At 51.0% G+C, this 18,602-nt stretch overlaps 1 protein-coding gene across 1 annotated transcript in view; it reads left to right on the forward strand.

Moving 5' to 3' along the window:
• The window catches only part of RYR1 (ryanodine receptor 1), a 158,709-nt gene that overhangs the window by 33,892 nt on the left and 106,215 nt on the right, over window positions 1-18,602 (forward strand). The window contains exons 25-33 of the mRNA XM_033226095.1: window positions 1,189-1,391; window positions 2,562-2,736; window positions 2,901-3,109; window positions 7,062-7,456; window positions 9,051-9,183; window positions 11,437-11,597; window positions 12,159-12,324; window positions 16,985-17,071; window positions 17,248-17,474. Of these exons, the coding sequence (XP_033081986.1) occupies window positions 1,189-1,391; window positions 2,562-2,736; window positions 2,901-3,109; window positions 7,062-7,456; window positions 9,051-9,183; window positions 11,437-11,597; window positions 12,159-12,324; window positions 16,985-17,071; window positions 17,248-17,474 (1,756 nt within the window). The remainder of the gene's footprint in view (window positions 1-1,188; window positions 1,392-2,561; window positions 2,737-2,900; window positions 3,110-7,061; window positions 7,457-9,050; window positions 9,184-11,436; window positions 11,598-12,158; window positions 12,325-16,984; window positions 17,072-17,247; window positions 17,475-18,602) is intronic.

The raw sequence follows: 18,602 nt of genomic DNA on the forward strand, positions 1-18,602 counted from the left end.
CCGGCCCTGACCGCGACTCCTACCCCAACGCTGACCCCAGCCCCGACCCCGATCTCTGACCTCACTTAACCCCCAAACGAGCTATATCTTTTATTTATTTATTTATTTATTTATTTATTTATTTATTTGAGACGGAGTCTCACTCTATCGCCTAGGCTGGAGTGCAGTGGCGTGATCTCTGATCATTGCAAGCTCCACCTCCTGGGTTCAGGCCATTCTCCTGCCTCAGACTCCCGAGTAGCTGGGACAACAAGCGCCCGCCACCATGCCCAGCTAATTATTTGTGTTTTTAGTAGAGATGGGGTTTCACCGTGTTAGCCAGGATGACCTCGATCTCCTGACCTCGTGATCCACCTGCCTCGGCCTCCCAAAGTGCTGGGACTACAGGCATGAGCCACCTCGCCCGGCCCAAATGGGCTATGTCTATCACATCGAGCAGACTGACCTCTACCTGAAACTCTTACCCTTACCCCAGTTCCAACTCGGAACCTGGTGGAACCACTTCCCTTGACCTGACTCCAGCCCTGCCTGGGCTGACTGCAACCCAGAGCTGTCAGCCTAGGAACCCAATGAGTGCCAACCCCACCCTTGACTCTGACTCCTGACCTCTAGCTTTGACCCCTAATCACTAATCTCTGAACTGTAGCTACCACATGGAGGCACCCAACCAAGGGCTTAGAGAGCCTGTCATCCCTACCCCTAACGTGACTCCTGACCTATCACTGGCTTCCAATCCCAGCCTTGACCCCAAACCCTGGCCATGGTCCCCAGCCTTCAGTTTCTCAACGCTTGGCCCCAACCCGAGTTTCCATCTCTTCCATAACCCTGGCCCTGACTCTCCAATCCCAGTCTCAACCCTTGATTCTAATAAACCCTAATCTTGACCTTTAACCCCAGACCATAACTCTGACCAGTTCACTGACCTGACTTTTTCCTTCTATGTCTCTGCCAGTATCCCTGTTCTCTGAGAACTCTGACTGCTACAGAGATGAGGGTTTCTCTCAACAGGTCCCTACCTCTCTCTGACTATTCTGAGGTTCCCCAATTCTCCTCTAACTCCAAGAAATTGACCCTCTTCCAAAAGTTCCCCAAAGCCCTTACTGTCCCTGGTCTCTTCTACCAACTTCTCAATGTCTTGGGATCCACTTTCTCCCCAGCCTCTCTGACTCTGCCTGGCCTCATTTATAGGTCAGGTGGAGAATCAGTCTCGTTGGGACCGGGTGCGCATCTTCCGGGCAGAGAAATCCTATACAGTGCAGAGCGGCCGCTGGTACTTCGAGTTTGAAGCAGTCACCACAGGCGAGATGCGAGTGGGCTGGGCGAGGCCCGAGCTGCGGCCTGATGTAGAGCTGGGAGCTGATGAGCTGGCCTATGTCTTCAATGGGCACCGCGTGGGTACCTCCCTGGGCACCATTCTGCCAGGTCCTGTGGTCTTTCCCACAGCTTGTCTACTCTTGCCCTGCCTCTGTCTGTGCCTCACTCTGTCCCCACTTCCTGCATCTACTGTACCATTCATCCACCCATCCATTCGTCCATTCAACCATGTTTCATCCATCCATCGATCTGTCAGACATCCATCTATCCAACCAACAATTCATCCATGTATCCATCCATCCATCATCCATCCATCCATCCATCATCCATCCATCATCCATCCATCCATCCATCCATCCATCCATCATCCATCCATCCATCCAGATAACCAACCATCCATTCATCCAGCCAACATAGGGAGACCCCATCTCTACAAAAAATAAAAAAAATTAGCCAGGCAAGGTAGCATGCACATATAGTCCCATCATCCAACCATCCATCCATTCATCCATCCATCCATTCATCTGTTGTCTATCCAACTGACCAGCCAACCATGCATCCATCCATCCATTCAACCATCCATCCATCATCCATTCATCCCTCATCCGTCCAACCAACCATCCATCCATTCTTCCAGCCAACTGTCCATCCATTCATCCAACAACCGTCTGTCCATCCAACAACCATTTATGCAACCATCCTTCCCTTCCTCCGTCTATCCATCATCCATTTATCCTTGCACCTACTTAGACTTTCTTCTTTCTCTGCATCAACCCAGGTAGATTCTCAACTTTCCAGGCATTCTTCTGTCCAGTCATATACTCAACTTCTCATCCATCCGTCTGCCTCCTTAGCCACTCATCTATTTTGTGCACAGATATAAGCATATATGGATCTGTATGGGGGACACTGATAGGTTCATTTTTCCTTTCCATCCCTCTGCTTACTGCTGCTTCCAGCCCCCCACTACCACTATGGTGGTCTGCATAATGCCAGCCATGGCAACAGCAGATAACCCAGGCAGAAGGGATGACACACAGAGATTAGAGGGGAGAAAAATTCCTGTGATCATGGTTGCAAATTTGAGGAAAGATGGAGACACTGTGGGGTGACCCTCTTCCATACCACATGCCCTGAACCTGACACTTTGAATGTCTGTCTTCATATATCTCTCCCTCCCTGCTTCCTTATCTCTCCATTTCTCTGTGTGTCTCCCCACACCATGTCTTCTCTGGCCCTCCTCACAGGGCCAGCGCTGGCACTTGGGTAGTGAACCATTTGGGCGCCCCTGGCAGCCGGGCGATGTCGTTGGCTGTATGATCGACCTCACAGAGAACACCATTATCTTCACCCTCAATGGCGAGGTCCTCATGTCTGACTCGGGCTCAGAAACAGCCTTCCGGGAGATTGAGATTGGGGACGGTGAGCGCTGAGACCCCTTCACGTGCCCTTTCTTGTTTTCCTCTGTCTCTCCCGACCCTGCACCGCCCTTCTGCCTCCAGCTCTCCCAGCCTTACCTCCTCCCCTCGGCTCCCCCTGCCCTGCCCACCTGCCCTCACCCCTGCCCATCCATCCCCTCCCACCAGGCTTCCTGCCCGTCTGCAGCTTGGGACCTGGCCAGGTGGGTCACCTGAACCTGGGCCAGGACGTGAGCTCCCTGCGATTCTTTGCCATCTGCGGCCTCCAGGAAGGCTTCGAGCCATTTGCCATCAACATGCAGCGCCCAGTCACCACCTGGTTCAGCAAAAGCCTGCCCCAGTTTGAGCCAGTGCCCCTTGAACACCCTCACTACGAGGTAAGGACTGAGCCCCCTCAGTGCCTCCTCGTCTGCCTCCAAAGCTCCTTCTTTCCACAGTGCTCTTCCTCGAGTTTCTCTCTTTCCTCCATGTTAGCACACAAACCACGTGGAAGCAAGTGTCAGGGTAATGGGCTCGCGGGCTGTATGACTCGGGGTACAACTTTGGCAAACCACAGCTTCCTGAGGTCCAGGTGCCTAACCTATAAAACAAGGGAAACCCTGCCTGGGCAACAAGCAAAACTCCATCTCTAAAAATAAAAAAAAAAATTAAGTCTAGGCATGGTAGCTCATGCCTGTAATCCCAGCACTTAAGGGGGCTGAGGCGGGAGGATCCCTTGAGCCCAGGAGTTCAAGACCAGCCTTGGCAACATAGGGACGATTTTGGAGGTCGAGACCAGCCTAGGCAACATGGTGAAACCCTGTCTCTACCAAAAATACAAAAATTAGCCAGGCATGCTGGCTTGTGCTTGAACCCAGGAGGCAGAAGTTGCAGTGAGCCAAGATCGCACGATTGCACTCCAGCCTAGGTGACAGAGCGAGACTGTCTCAAGAAAAAAAGAAGTCTGAGAACAAAGCGATACTCCGTCTCTACAAAAAATAAAAAAATTAGCCAGGTGTATAGTATGCACACATAGCCCCGGCTACTCAGGAGGCTGAGACTAGAGAATTGCTTGATTCCAAGAGGTCAAGGCTGCAGTGAATTAGCCAGATGTGGTGGCACATGCCTGTAATTCCAGCTACTTAGGGAGCCGAGGCAGGAGACTCACTTGAACGCGGGAGACGGAGGTTGCAGTGAGCCAAGGTCATGCCATTGCACTCCAGCCTGGGCAAGGAGAGCCAAACTCCATCTCAAAAAAAAAAAAAGTTAAAGGCTGCAGTGAGCTGTGTTCACACCACTGCACTCCAGCCTAAGAGACAGAGCAAGACTCTATCTCAAAAACAATTTTTTTTTAATAAATGATTTTTAAAACCCAGGAGGTAGAGGTTGCAGTGAGCTGAGACTGCATCACTGCACTCCAGCCTGGGCGACAGAGCGAGACCCTGTCTCAACAAAACAAAACAAAAAGACTCTGCAAAACGAGTTTTAAGTATGGGAACGTCCAGTTGAGGTCTGAGTTTTGGAAAGATCCCTATTGGCAGTAGATTGTAGGAGGTGAGAGTGCAGTCAGAAGGACCTTAGAGGTGGCTGGGACGGGGCAGTACTGCGGAGTGGATGCGGAGTTCCTAACACCTGCCACTACCAGATGTCCCCAGCCCAAGGCACAGCATGCTACACAGCAGTGAGAATGAATACATGGAAATACAGACAGCCATGTGGACGAATCTCAGACATAATGTCGAGGAGAACAAGCCGGAGACAAGACAGCACAGGCTGTGGGATTCCATTCACAGAAAGTTCAAGAACAGGCAGAGCGGATCTGTGGTGTGCTAAGTGGGGAAATTGGTTACTATGAAGGACTAACTCAAAGACATTGTTAGTTACCTTGAATGCAAATCACGGGAGGGACATCAGTCAGTAGACTATCGCTAAAGAGCAAAGGCTGGTTGGATGCAGTGGCTCACGCCTATAATCTCAGCACTTTGGGAGGCCAAGGTGGGAGGATCACTTGAGCCTGGGAATTCAAGACCAGCCTGGGCAACATAGCAAAACCCTGTCTCTACACAGAATAAACAAAATTATCCGGGCATGGTGGTATGTGCCTGTGGTCCCAGCTACCTGGGAGGCTGAAGTGTGAGGATTATTTGAACCCAGGATTTCGAGGCTGCAGTGAACTGTGGTTGCACCACTGTGCTCCAGCCCAGGTGACAGAGCAAGACCTGTCTCTAAGAAAAAAGAGTGAGGGCAGAAACCAGATTTATAAGACAGAGGGGAGAAAGAAGATAGAAAAGAAACTCCTAAAGAGTCTGAGAACAGGCTGGGCTGGGTGGCTCATGCCTGTAATCCCAGCACTTTGGGAGGCCGACGTGGGTGGATCACCTGAGGTCAGGAATTTGACACCAGCCTGGCCAACATGGTAAAACCCCATCTCTTCTAAAAATACAAAAAATTAACCAGGCATGGTGCTGGGCGCGTATAATCCCAGTTACTCGGGAGGCTGAGGCAGGAGAATCGCTTGAACCCAGGAGGCAGAGGTTACAGTGAGCCAAGATTGCACCATTGCACTCCAGCCTGGGTGACAGAGCAAAACTCAGTCTCAAGAAAAAAAAAAATAGGTTCTGAGAACAAAGAATCTTGTATGCATAGTTTTGGGGCAAATTCATTGGCTGGCAAGGAGTACTTAGGTTCATCTTGGCAACTGGTCCTTGGAGAGGTTAACCTGAGGAGGGGCATGAAAGAGAACAACTTTGTCTTTTTTTTTTTTTTGAGACTAAGTCTCGCTCTGTCACCCAGGCTGGAGTGCAGTGGCGCAATCTCGGCTCAATGCAAGCTCCGCCTCCCAGGTTCACGCCATTCTCCTGCCTCAGCCTCCAGAGTAGCTGGGACTACAGGCGCCCACCACCACGTCCAGCTAATTTTTTGTATTTTTTTAGTACAGACGGGGTTTCACCGTGTTAGCCAGGATGGTCTTCATCTCCTGACCTCGTGTCCACCCGCCTCAGCCTTCCAAAGGGCTGGGATTACAGGCGTGAGCCATGGCTCCTGGCCCTAAAGAGAACAACTTCCATTGTTTACCAAGTCTCTAGAAGACTTTTGAGAGTCCATTGTTTTTGTTTTTTGTTTTTTGAGACAGGGTCTCGCTCTGTCACCCAGGCTGGAGGCCAGTGGCAAGATCTCAGCTCCCCGCAACCTCCACCTCCCTGATTCAAGCGATTCTTTTGCCTCAGCCTCCTTAGTAGCTGGAATTATAGGTGCGCGCCAGCACACCTGGCTAATTTTTTGTATTTTTAGTAGAGATGAGGTTTCACCATGTTGACCAGACTGGTCTCAAACTCCTGACGTCAGGTGATCAGTCCGCCTCAGCCTCCCAAAGTGCTGGGATTACAGGCATGAGCCACTGTGCCCGGCTGCTATTCGTGGAATTGTAAACTGAACACAGGTTCAGTTGCTCATCAGTTACAGAGTCTAGTTAACAAGATCAAGGTCTGATAGAAAGAGAATGACTTTATTCACCAAAACTAGTCATGGAGAAGTGACCGGATTACCATCCAAAGCAACCACTTCAAATTTGTGGGGGAAAGCAAGGGTTTAAAAAGGGGAAACTTGGCTGGGGGTGGTGGTTCACACCTGTAATCCTAGCACTTTGGGAGACTGAGGCAGGCAGATCACATGAGCTCAGGAGGTTAAGACCAGCCTAGGCAACATTAGCCAGGCATGTTGGCTGATGCTTGAACCCAGGAGGCAGAAGTTGCAGTGAGCCAAGATCGTACAATTGCACTCCAGCGTAGGTGACAGAGCGAGACTCTGTCTCAAGAAAAAAAAAAAAGAAGAAGTCGGAGAACAAAGAATCTTGTACGCACAGTTTTGGGGCAAATTTTCAGGAGGCTGAGACAAGAGAATCATTTGAACCCTGTAGGTGGAGGTTGCAGTGAGCGGAGATCCTGCTACTGCACTCCAGCCTGGGCTACAGAGCAAGATCGTCTCAAAAAAAAAAAAAAAAAAAAAAAAAAATTACATTGAAGTTGAGTTGCCTGGTTACAGAATGACAGAATGGATAGTTGGATGGATGTAGGTAGGTTTTGGAAGTTACCCCAATTGATTCCAGTGTATGTCGGGGGCTGCCACTGTACAGGATGCCCAAAGAAAGGCTGCAGAGGGCTGCAAGCACCCCAGGGCCCAGCGGTGTACCCGGCCGGGAGCTTCATCCGCCTGCAGGAGGGGGCGCCCTTGACTAATTCCCACGCGGGTGCTCTATGGCCTAATGGTGGCTCCGTGGGTGACCAGGTGTGGGACCAACGGCCTGGCCTAGCCCACCTGCCCAGCTCAGTGCTCCATTCCCTGCCACCCCAGGTAGCCCGAGTGGACGGCACTGTGGACACGCCTCCCTGTCTGCGTCTGACCCACCGCACCTGGGGCTCCCAGAACAGCCTGGTGGAGATGCTCTTCCTGCGGCTGAGCCTCCCAGTCCAGTTCCACCAGCACTTCCGTTGCACCGCAGGGGCCACCCCGCTGGCACCCCCCGGCCTGCAGCCCCCCGCCGAGGACGAGGCCCGGGCGGCGGAACCCGACCCTGACTACGAAAACCTGCGCCGCTCAGCTGGGGGCTGGGGCGAGGCAGAGAACGGCAAAGAAGGGACTGCGAAGGAGGGCGCCCCCGGGGGCACCCCGCAGGCAGGGGGAGAGGCGCAGCCCGCCAGGGCTGAGAATGAGAAGGACGCCACCACCGAGAAGAACAAGAAGAGAGGGTGAGTCGAGGGGGCCCAGAGTGGGGATTGGGGGCTGCCTTGGGATCCGGTAAGTAGGCAGCCACAGTAACCTGAGAAACCCCCATTATACCGGAAAGTAGCCCCATATATGATAAGTGGAGTAAGAATACTCCTTGTATTCTTGATGAATACATGATGAATCCTATCATGTCTCCAATGAACCCCATTTTTTCCCGGGATGCCCTAATGTCCTCAAGGATATATAATTGCATACCCTACTATCTGTATGGAGAACTCTATTATCCTTCAGTACTTGGAGGGCCCCAAAGGGCTTCGCCCAATGGACCTTATCATCCGTGGACACTAAAAGGGACTTCAGTATCTCCGTAGGAGAGTTTACTGCACCCTAAGGTATCCCAGTGAACACTCAGTGGTCTTCTAAATGGGGATCCTTTCTGTGTCACAAATGTACCCCCCAAAAGCTAACTTAAAGGGAGATTCTGAGAAGGTACTAAATCTGCTTTTTCCCTACAATGGCAGTGGTTTTCCTGTTTTGCTTTTTTTTTTTTTTTTTTTTTTGAGATGGAGTCTCTCTCTGCTGCCAGACTGGAGTGCAATGGTGCAATCTCAGCTCCCTGCCATCTCTGCCTCCCGGGTTCAAGTGATTCTCCTGCCTCAGCCTCCTGAGTAGCTGGGATTACAGGCACGCGCCACCGTGCCTGGCTAATTTTTGTATCTTTAGTAGAGAAGGGATTTTGCCATATTGGCCAGGCTGGTCTCAAACTCCTGACCTCAGGTGATCCACCCACCTCAGCCTCCCAAAGTGCTGGGATTACAGGCGTGAGACACCATGCCTGGCTCCTTTTTTTTTTTTTTGAGATGGAGTCTCGCTCTGTTGCCCAGGCTGGAGTGCAATGGCACGATCTCGGCTCTCTGCAATCTCTGCCTCCTGGGTTCAAGCAATTCTCCTGCCCCAGCCTCCTGAGTATCTGGGACTACAGGCATGCACCACCACATCTGTCTAATTTTTGTATTTTTAGTAGAGACGAGTTCACCATGTTGGCCAGGCTGGTCTCGAACTCCTGACCTCAGGTGATACGTACGATAGCAGTGGTTTTCAGTGGAATTGAAAACCCATTGTGTCTCTTGGTGGATGTTTGGAAATGATGGAGTCTTTGTGGTCATTACAGTTTAGGAGGGGCTGCTGCTGCTCAGCAGGGGCCCTGCGGTTCCACCTGCCTTGCAGTGTACAAAACAGTGCCGCACAATGATGACTTATCCTTTTCCAAGTGCATTTAGCACCCATATGAGAAATGCATGTGGGAAATGCTGACTTAGGGGGACCCCCATATGCCCCAGTGGGGACCTCCATATTCCCAGAAGGCACCTTTAATTTGGGTAACTCAGCTTCCACAAGCGCAGAGCACAACACTTCCAGAATGGATTAGGCTGGAGTAGGTGGGAAGCCAGCCTTCTAGAGGCCATACCTGGGATATTAGCAGCAGGGTGTATCCAAGCCGGATGTGGGGAGCATGAATGTGGGGGGCATGAATGTTGCAGGGTGTATCCAAGCCGGATGTGGAGGGCTGGGCTTGAAAGCTGGTTCTTACGGCGCCTCTCCTCCCACCACCAGCTTCTTATTCAAGGCCAAGAAGGTCGCCATGATGACCCAACCACCGGCCACCCCCACGCTGCCTCGGCTCCCTCACGATGTGGTGCCTGCAGACAACCGCGATGACCCTGAGATCATCCTCAACACCACCACGGTGTGGATCAGGAACCCTCAATTTTGAGGTCCCCCCGCATAGCATAGGCACTCCTGAATTTCCAAGTTTAGTGTGACAGTCCCCCAGTAACTGCTCACCTTACACTGGGGACTCCCCAATATACACTAGAAACTCACAAAATATGGCACACACGGATTTAATCCTTTGAACCCCTAAATCCATATAGCTACTGGCCCACAAATGGCAGGGGGTACAGTAGAGGTGCACAGCACACTGATATAACTCCCGGGGATCCCCAAAGCCAGGGCATAAGCAAATACAGACTAGGGACCCCAACATTTGGGCTCACCCATATAAACACAGTACCTTCAATGTAATACCTACTCTAATATATTACTGGGAACAAAAATTCATAATTGTCTTAATATAGTTTTGGGATTCCCCAAATCCAAAATATTTCATAGACAGACAGCCTAGTGCAGTGCTCCCCAACTATTTTGGCACCAGGGACCAATTCTGTGGAAGACAGTTTTTCCATGGACCGGGGATGTGGGGATGTGGGGAGGGATGGTTTCAGGATGAAATGTTCCATCTCAGATCATCAGGCATAGATTCTGGTTTTTTTTTTTTTTCGTTTTTTTTTTTTTTTTTTTTGAGATGGAGTCTTGCTCTGTTGCCCAATCTAGAGTGCAGTGGCACGATCTCAGCTCATTGCAACCTCTGCCTCCTGGGTTCAAACGATTCTCCTGCCTCAGCCTCCTGAGCAGCTGGGATAACAGGCTCCTACCACCATGCGCAGCTAATTTCTGTTTTATGTTTTTTTGAGATGGAGTCTCGGTCTGTCACCCAGGCTGGAGTGCAGTGTCGCGATCTCGGCTGACCGCAACCTCTGCCTCCCGGCTTCAAGCGATTCTTCTGCCTCAGCCTCCCGAGTAGCTGAGACTATAGGCACACGCCACCATACCTGGCTAATTTTTGTATTTTTAGTAGAAACGGGGTTTTACCACATTGGCCAGGCTGGTCTCGAACTCCTGACCTCGTGATCTGCCTGCCTCGGCCTCCCAAAGTGCTGGGATTACAGGCATGAGCCACCGTGCCTGGCCTAATTTTTGTATTTTTAGTAGAAACGGGCTTTCACCATGTTGGCCAGGTTGGTCTTGAATCCCCGACCTCAAATGATCCTCCTGCCTCGGACTCCCAAAGTGCTGGGATTACAGGCGTGAGCCACCACTCCCAGCTGTAGATTATTACAAGGAGTGCTCACCCTAGATGGCTTGGATCCTGGTACCAGTCCACAGCCTGGGTTTGGGGATCCCTGACCTCGAGGTTAGGATCATGGGCCGCCTGGGTACCACTTGGGCAAGTCATTTCACCGCTCTGTGCCTTCTGTCCTATGGAGGTGCTATGGTTTCCCATCAGTAGAATGGGGTAAAAATTATACCTGCCCAATATGGAGGATGAAGTGAGTTCATCTGTGTAAAGACCTTAGAATAACAGGCCTGGCATTGTGGCTCACACCCGTAGTCCCAGAACGTTGGGAGGCCAAGGTGAGAGGATCACTTGAATCCAGGAATTTGAGGCTGCAGTGAGCTATGGTGGTGCCTCTGCACTCCAGCCTGGGTGACAGAGGGAGACCGTAACTCAGAAAAAAAAAAAAAAAAGAAGGAAAGAAAAAAAAGACCTTAGCACAGTCGGTGCTATTTGTGAGCAATTATTTGATTATTTTTTGTATCTATTTATTTTGAGATGGAGTCTCGCTCTGTCACCCAGGCTGGAGTGCAGTGGCACAGTCTCAGCTCACTGCAACCTCTGCCTCCCAGGTTCAAGCGATTCTCCTGCCTCAGCCTCCCGAGTACCTGGGATTACAGGCGCCCGCCACCATGCCCGGCTAATTTTTGTACTTTTAGTAGAGATAGGGTTTCACCATATTGGTCAGACTGGTCTCAAACTCCTGACCTCAGGTGATCCACCTGCCTCAGCCTCTCAAAGTGCTGGGATTACAGGCGTGAGCTACTGCGCCCAGCCTGCAATTATTTATTTGTCAGTCTGCTGTAACCTGGGAGGAACCCAAACATGGCGTTGTCACACAATATTCCCAAGGGACTCCTAAATATAGAATTGTACAAATTGACACAGAAACAGACATAACCAGGGGGTGGGGGTCTCAGATTCAACAAGTTCCTGTTAAACTCCCAGAGGACGCGACGGTCCAGGGAAACCAATTTCAAGTCCCAGGGAGCCCGAGTGCCCAGACTTCCAGACTGACCACTGGTTCCCCTCCTGTGTCCCCAGTACTATTACTCCGTGAGGGTCTTTGCCGGACAGGAGCCCAGCTGTGTGTGGGTGGGCTGGGTCACTCCTGACTACCATCAGCACGACATGAGCTTCGACCTCAGCAAGGTCCGGGTCGTGACGGTGACCATGGGGGATGAACAAGGCAACATCCACAGCAGGTGCTGGGACTGTGGGGAGGTGGGTGGTGCAGGGTGGGGAGGGCAGGAGGCAGTGGGTGCTCCCGACACCAGCTCTGTGGCTGCCTGGTTGTGGGACCTGGGAACCTTCTGGAGCAGGAGGATGCTCTGGGGCACTGGGCACCCAGCTCGGATGCTTCCCTCCTTCTCTTTTTTCTCCTCTCTTCCTGCCCTGGTATTTTTCTTCTCCTCCTCCTCTTTCTCTATTTCTCCTATTCCATTTTCTCCTTTTCCTTCTCATCCTGTTGCATCTCACCCTTCTCATTCTCTGTAATCTCATTCTCTCTCCTCCTGCTTCCTTTCCTTTTCCTCCTTTCAGACCCCCACCCCCATCCTGACTCCCCACTGCACCAGCTGCTAAGAATCCCAGCTCCGAAGAGCTCAGTGTCTGGGGCGAGGGGTTTCAGTGCTCAGGTCTGCAGGGGGCGGGTGTTTGGGAATGGGACTCTGAGGTCGTGTGTTTCTGGGAGCTTGGGGAAGGGGGTGTCCAGGGTCCAGAGCTACTCAGATGAGGAGTGCAGTGACCACTTCTGTCTCCTGCAGCCTCAAGTGCAGCAATTGCTACATGGTGTGGGGTGGGGACTTTGTGAGTCCCGGGCAGCAGGGCCGGATCAGCCACATGGATCTTGTCATTGGGTGCCTGGTGGACTTGGCTACTGGCTTAATGACCTTTACAGCCAATGGCAAAGAGAGCAACACCTTTTTCCAGGTGAGTCCAGACCACAGTAACTTAGTGAGAGCATCCTCATGTCCCAGCATCCCAGGACAGCCCTTACAGATGTCCCCTGAGAGTAGACCTCAGAGAGGTGGAACAAAAAGAGCTCCTAGGCTGTCCTCAAGAGGTCGCTGGGAGACCACCTTGTTGAAACTTCCATGAAGCTAAGGTCCAGACTGGAGGAGATACAGAATCTCACTCTGTTGGCCAGACTGGAGTGCAAATGGCATGATCCTGGCTTACCGCAACCATCGCCTCCTGGGTTAGAGGGATTCTCCTGCCTCAGCCTCCTAAGTCACTGGGATTACAGGAGTGCACCACGACAGCCGGCTAAGTTTTATATTTTTAGTAGAGATGAGATTTCGCTATGTTGGCCAGGCTGGTCTCAAACTCCTGACCTCAAGTTATCCAACCACCTTGGCCTCCCAAAGTGCTGGGATTACAGGCATGAGCCATCACACTCAGCCAGAGTCCAGCCTTGACCTTGCAAAGAGGTCTCTATTCCCTCTTGGGCTGGGTGACACCAGTCACCAACTTCTCTCCAACCAGGGAACATGCTAGGATGGGCCAGAAACCTAAGGTGGCCTTTTCCTTTTCAACATTTTATTCTGAAAATTTTCAACTATTCAGCAAAATTGAAGAAACTATGTAGATAACACCCTGTACCCACCCCCAGGAATCTGCTATCAACTTTGCAGATATTGGCCTTATCACATATTAAGCTACTTATCCATTAATTTATCTAAGGTGGGTTTGTACAACTTTATTTTAATTTTTTGGCATCCATTGTTGGCTATGGAATTTTATTGCATTTTATTTTATTTATTTTGAGATAGGGCCTCACTCTGTCCCCCAGGCTGGAGTACAGTGGTGTGATCACAGCTGACTGCAGCCTCAACTTCCCAGGCTCAAGCAATCCTTCTATCTCAGCCTCCTAAGTAGCTGGGACTATAGGGTTGCACCACCTTGACTAGTTAATTTTTTGTGCATGTGTATTTTTTGTAGAAGTGGGTTTTCCCCATATTGCCCAGGCTGGTCTCTCACTCCCGGGCTCAAGCGATCTCCCCACCTTGGCCTCCCAAAGTGCTGGGATTACAGGTGTGAGTCACTGTGCCTGGCTTATATTTTATTTTTATTTTTTGAGACACCGTTTTGCTCTGTTACCCAGGCTGGAGTGCCATGGTGAGATCATAGCTCACTGCAGCCTTGACCTTCCTGGGCTCAAGCAATCCTCCCACTTCAGCCTCCTAAACAGCTGGGAACACAGGCACATGCCACCAAGCCCAGCTAATTTTTTTTTGTATTTATGGTAGAGATGGGGTCTCACTATGTTGCCCAGGCTGGTCTCAAACTCCTGGTCTCAAGCAATCCTTCTGCCTCAGCCTCCCAAAGTGCTGGGATTGCAGGCGTGAGCCACTGCTCCTAGCTAAAACTTTATGTTAAATGAAGAATTAAAAACATATGCAAGAATGGAATAGTATAACGAACTGCCATGCCCCTGTCACACAGCTTCAACTCTCACCCACTTACAGCCAATCTTGTTTCATCTTTTGTGTTTGTTTGTTTGTTTTTTGAGAGAGGATCTCCCTCTGTCACCCAGGCTGGAGTGCAGTGGCGCAATCTCGGCTCACTGCAACCTCTGCCTCCCAGGTTCAGGTGATCCTCCCACCTCAGCCTCCTGAGTAGCTGAGACTACAGATGTGCACCACCCTGCCTGGCTAATTCTTTTAGTTTTAGTGGAGACAGGATCTTGCTGTGTTGCCCAGGCTTGTCTCCAACTCTTGGGCTTAAGCAATCCTCCCACCTCAGCCTCCCAAAGTGCTGGGATGACAGGTATGAGCCACTGCGCCTGACTTGTTTCATATTTTTATATCTACCTCCTTTCCACACCCACTGGATAATTTTGAAGGAAATTGCAGACATCAGATAGTTTCATCTCTTTTCAGTATGTATCTTTAAAAGATAAGGATGATCTTAAAGAGCATAACCACAGTAGCACTATCACCTAAAAGAAAAAAAAATGATTTCTAAATATCATCAAATATCTAGTTTGTGTTCAGATTTCTTTGGTTGTCCCAAAAATGTCTTTTTATCATTTCTTTGTTTGAATCAGAATCTAAGTAGGGTCATATATTTTATTTTATCTACTATTTATTTTTATCTTATTTTTTGAGACAATGTCTCACTCTGTCACCCAATCTGGAGTGCAGTGGCATGGTCTTGGCTCACGGCAACCCTCACCTCCTAGGCTCAAGCCTCCTAAGTAGGTGGGATTACAGGTGTGCACCACCACACCCAGCTAATTTTTGTACTTTTAGTAGGGACGGGGTCTGGCTATATTGCCCAGCCTGGTCTTGAACTCCTGGGCTCAAGCGACCCTCCCGCCTTAGCCTCCCAAAGTGCTGGGATTACAGTGTGAGCCAGCGTGCTCAACCTTATTTATTTAATTATTTATTTTATTAAGACAGAGTCTCGCTCTGTCACCCATGCTGGTGCACAGTGGTGCCAACCATACTCAACCTTTATTTATTTATTTATCTTAATTTATTAAGACAGAGTCTCGCTCTGTCACCCAGGCTGGTGCACAGTGGTACCAACCTTACTCAACCTTATTTATTTATTTATTTATTTATTTATTTATCTTAATTTATTAGACAGAATCTCGCTCTGTCACCCAGGCTAGTGTGCAGTGGTGCCAACCGTACTCAACCCTATTTATTTATTTATTTTAATTTATTAAGACAGGGTCTTATTCTGTCACCCAGGCTGGTGCACAGTGGTGTAATCTTGGTTCACTGCAACCTCAACCTCCCGGGATCAAACGATCCTCCCACCTCAGCCTACCAAGTAGCTGGGAGCACAGACGCGCACCAACACACCAGGCTAATTTTTGTATTTTTTGTAGAGATGGTGTTTTGCCATGTTGCCCAGGCCGGTCTTGAACTCCTGACCTCAAACAATTTGCCCACCTCCACCTCCCATGTAATCCCAGCATATAATCCCGTGCTGGGATTACAGGCGTGCACCACCATACTCGACCCAGGGTCATATATTTTAGCTGGTTGCTGTGTACCTTGAGTTTCATTTCATATGTAGATTTCCCGCTCCACTTCTTCTTTCTCGTTCTTTTTCCCCCTAGAAATATATTTGTTGAAGGAACCAGGCTATTTGTCCTGTAGTACTTTGCTCCTCAAAGTGTGGTCCCTGGACCAACCAGCAGGATCAGCATCACTTGGGAGCTTGTCAGAGCTGCAGGATCTTTAGCTGGGTCTAATGGTGGGCACCTGCAGCTCCAGCTACTCTGGAGGAGGCTGAGGCAGGAGGATCACTTGAGTCTGGGAGGCAGAGGTTGTAGTGAGCTATGATCGCACCACTGCACTCCAGCTTGGGTGACAGAGCAAGACCCTGCTTCTTTTAAAAAAATTAAAATGGGCCGGGCATGGTGGCTCACACCTGTAATCCCAGCACTTTGGGAGGTCGAGGCAGGCAGATCGCCTGAGGTCAGGAGTTCGAGACCAGCCTGGCCAACATGGTGAAACCCCATCTCTACTAAAAATACAAAAATTAGCCTGGTGTGGTGGCGGGCACCTGTAATCCCAGCTACTTGGGAGGCTGAGACAGGAGAATCGCTTGAACACGGAAGGTGGAGGTTGCAGTGAGCCAAGACTGTGCCACTGCACTCCAACCTGGGTGACAGAATGAGGCTTCATCTCAAAAAAAAAAAAAAATTAAATAAATGCGGAGTATCAGGCCCCTTTCCATGCCTACCAAATCAGAATCTGATTTTGACAGGATCCCAGGGGCTTCCTGTGCATATTAAATCTGGAGAGGGCTGGCCTGGTTTCCCATAGCCTGGATCTGGCTGGTGCATTCCTGTGGTGGCGTTTTAACATTTTCCTTTGTTCCCTGTATTTCCTGTAAACTGGGAGTTGGGTCCCAGGGTGCAATTAGATCCAGTTTGGCGGGCGAGACTGCTTCAGAGACAGTGTTATTTGTGGAGGCGGAAGCTGGCTAGACGGGCTCCACTGGAAATATGGGAGCAGGGCAAGACAGTCTGAGGACACTTCCTGGAATTCTTTGTTTTAATTTTTGTTTTGAGATAGGGTCTTGTTCTGTCACCCAGGCTGAAGTGCAGTGGTGCAATCATGGCTTACTCCAGCCTCGACCTCCCAGGCTCAAGTGATTCATCTTAGCCTCCTGAGCAGCTGCAACTACAGATATGGACCACCACACCTGGCTAATTTTTTATTTTTTTGTAGAGATGGGGTCTCACTATGTTGCCCAGGCTGCTCTTGAACTCTTAGGCTCAAGTGACCCTCCCACTTCAGCCTCCCAAAATTCTAGGATTACAGGTGTGAGCCACTGCACTCTCTGGGTTTTGAAGAATGAGTATACTTGGGAGAGAAATGGGAAAGGCATTCCCAATGTGGGGTGTGATGTGTGCAGAGACAGATGACAGGTTGCCCTGGGACAGTTGGAGGAGGTTGGCCTGGCTGGATCAGAGGTGGGACAGTTTAAGGGTGACCTCTGAGCCATTTTGGAGCCTCTAACGCTCAGATGAGGACCCGCAAATAGGCCCCAGAGTTTGAGGTCCAGAGCCAACCCTCCCTTCAGCCCACCCGTTTCCTCACCTCGTCCTCTTCTCCCCTGCCAGGTGGAACCCAACACAAAGCTATTTCCTGCTGTCTTCGTCCTGCCCACCCACCAGAACGTCATCCAGTTTGAGCTAGGGAAGCAGAAGGTACAAGTGCCATGATGGGGGCGCTAATGGGGGCAGGCTGAGGCAGGAAGTGTGGGGAGGTGAGGCAGGCAGAGCCACTGAAAGGGAGGGGGCAATCCAAGAGGTCTCCCTGGAAGTGGTGTGGTGGGACACAGGGGGCTGGCCATCTTGACCCATGCGTGTCTCTCTGCGCTCAGAACATCATGCCGTTGTCAGCCGCCATGTTCCAGAGCGAGTGCAAGAACCCTGCCCCGCAGTGCCCGCCGCGGCTGGAGATGCAGATGCTGATGCCAGTGTCCTGGAGCCGCATGCCCAACCACTTCCTGCAGGTGGAGACGAGGCGCGCCGGCGAGCGGCTGGGCTGGGCCGTGCAGTGCCGGGAGCCGCTGACCATGATGGCGCTGCACATCCCTGAGGAGAACCGGTCAGGGCCAGCCCAGCTATGCAGGGGTGGGCAGGTGTTGCAAGCCCTCTGGAGTCTGGGTCCGACTCAGTGCCCCTCCTCAACACAACCCTGGGATTCCAGGCAACACCCCAGGAATCTCCAGACCTACCTCAGGGGACTCAGGCTCAGCTCAGACATCCCCAGATTACACACCCCAGGGGGATTCAGACTCAACTCAGGAGCCTCTAGGCCATCCCAGTGGACCCCAGGCCCACCCTAAGGGACCCCAGACAATACCCAGGGGCCCAGAGCCACTCCACAGGGCCCCACACCCATCTCAGAGAGCCAGACCCACAGCGACACCCCAGGGGCCCAAGTACACCCTAGGGTCCCTGGACACGGTTCAGGAAGGCTTGGATGCACCCTAGAGTCTCTTGGGCATACCCAGGGAGACTAAGAATCCCATGGAGATCTCAAACCCATCCCAGAAAATCCAGACACACCTAGGGCCACAGACGCATTCACGTGGATGGCAGGATTACTCTTAGGAACTCTGAAAATGGCCAGGCGTGGTGGCTCACGCCTGCAATCCCAGCACTTTGGGAGGCTAAGGCAGGCAGATCACCTAAGGTCAAGAGTCTCTACTAAAAATACAAAAATGAGCCGGTTGTGGTGATGTCCACCTGTAATCCCAGCTACTCGGGAGGCTGAGGCATGAGATTTGCTTGAACCCAGGAGGCGGAGGTTGCAGTGAGCCGAGATCGCACCACTGCACTCCAGCCTGGGCAACAGAGCAAGATGCCGTCTCAAAAAACAGAACTCTGAACATGGGAGCGATCCCAGACTCAGCCAGGAAGTTTCTGACTTCCTTCCTTCCTTCCTTCCTTCCTTCCTTCCTTCCTTCCTCCCTCCCTCCCTCCCTCCCTCCCTCCATTCAACAAATAGCTCTGGGTTCCTCCTACGTGCTGGGTAGTATTCTAGGCTGGAGACACCAAGCCCCTGTGAAGTGACATTCTAGTATTGCTTGTACATAACTCAGGATGCTCAGACATGTCCAAAGGGACCCAGAGTCATCCCCAGGGCCCCAGACACACCCATTTATTTATGTATTCATTCAACAAAGATTTATGGGCACAGTGGCTCATGCTTGTAATCTGAGCACTTCAG

This window comes from Trachypithecus francoisi, unplaced genomic scaffold, assembly GCF_009764315.1.
Source record: "Trachypithecus francoisi isolate TF-2019V2 unplaced genomic scaffold, Tfra_2.0 Lachesis_group12, whole genome shotgun sequence".
Lineage (NCBI taxonomy): Eukaryota > Metazoa > Chordata > Mammalia > Primates > Cercopithecidae > Trachypithecus > Trachypithecus francoisi.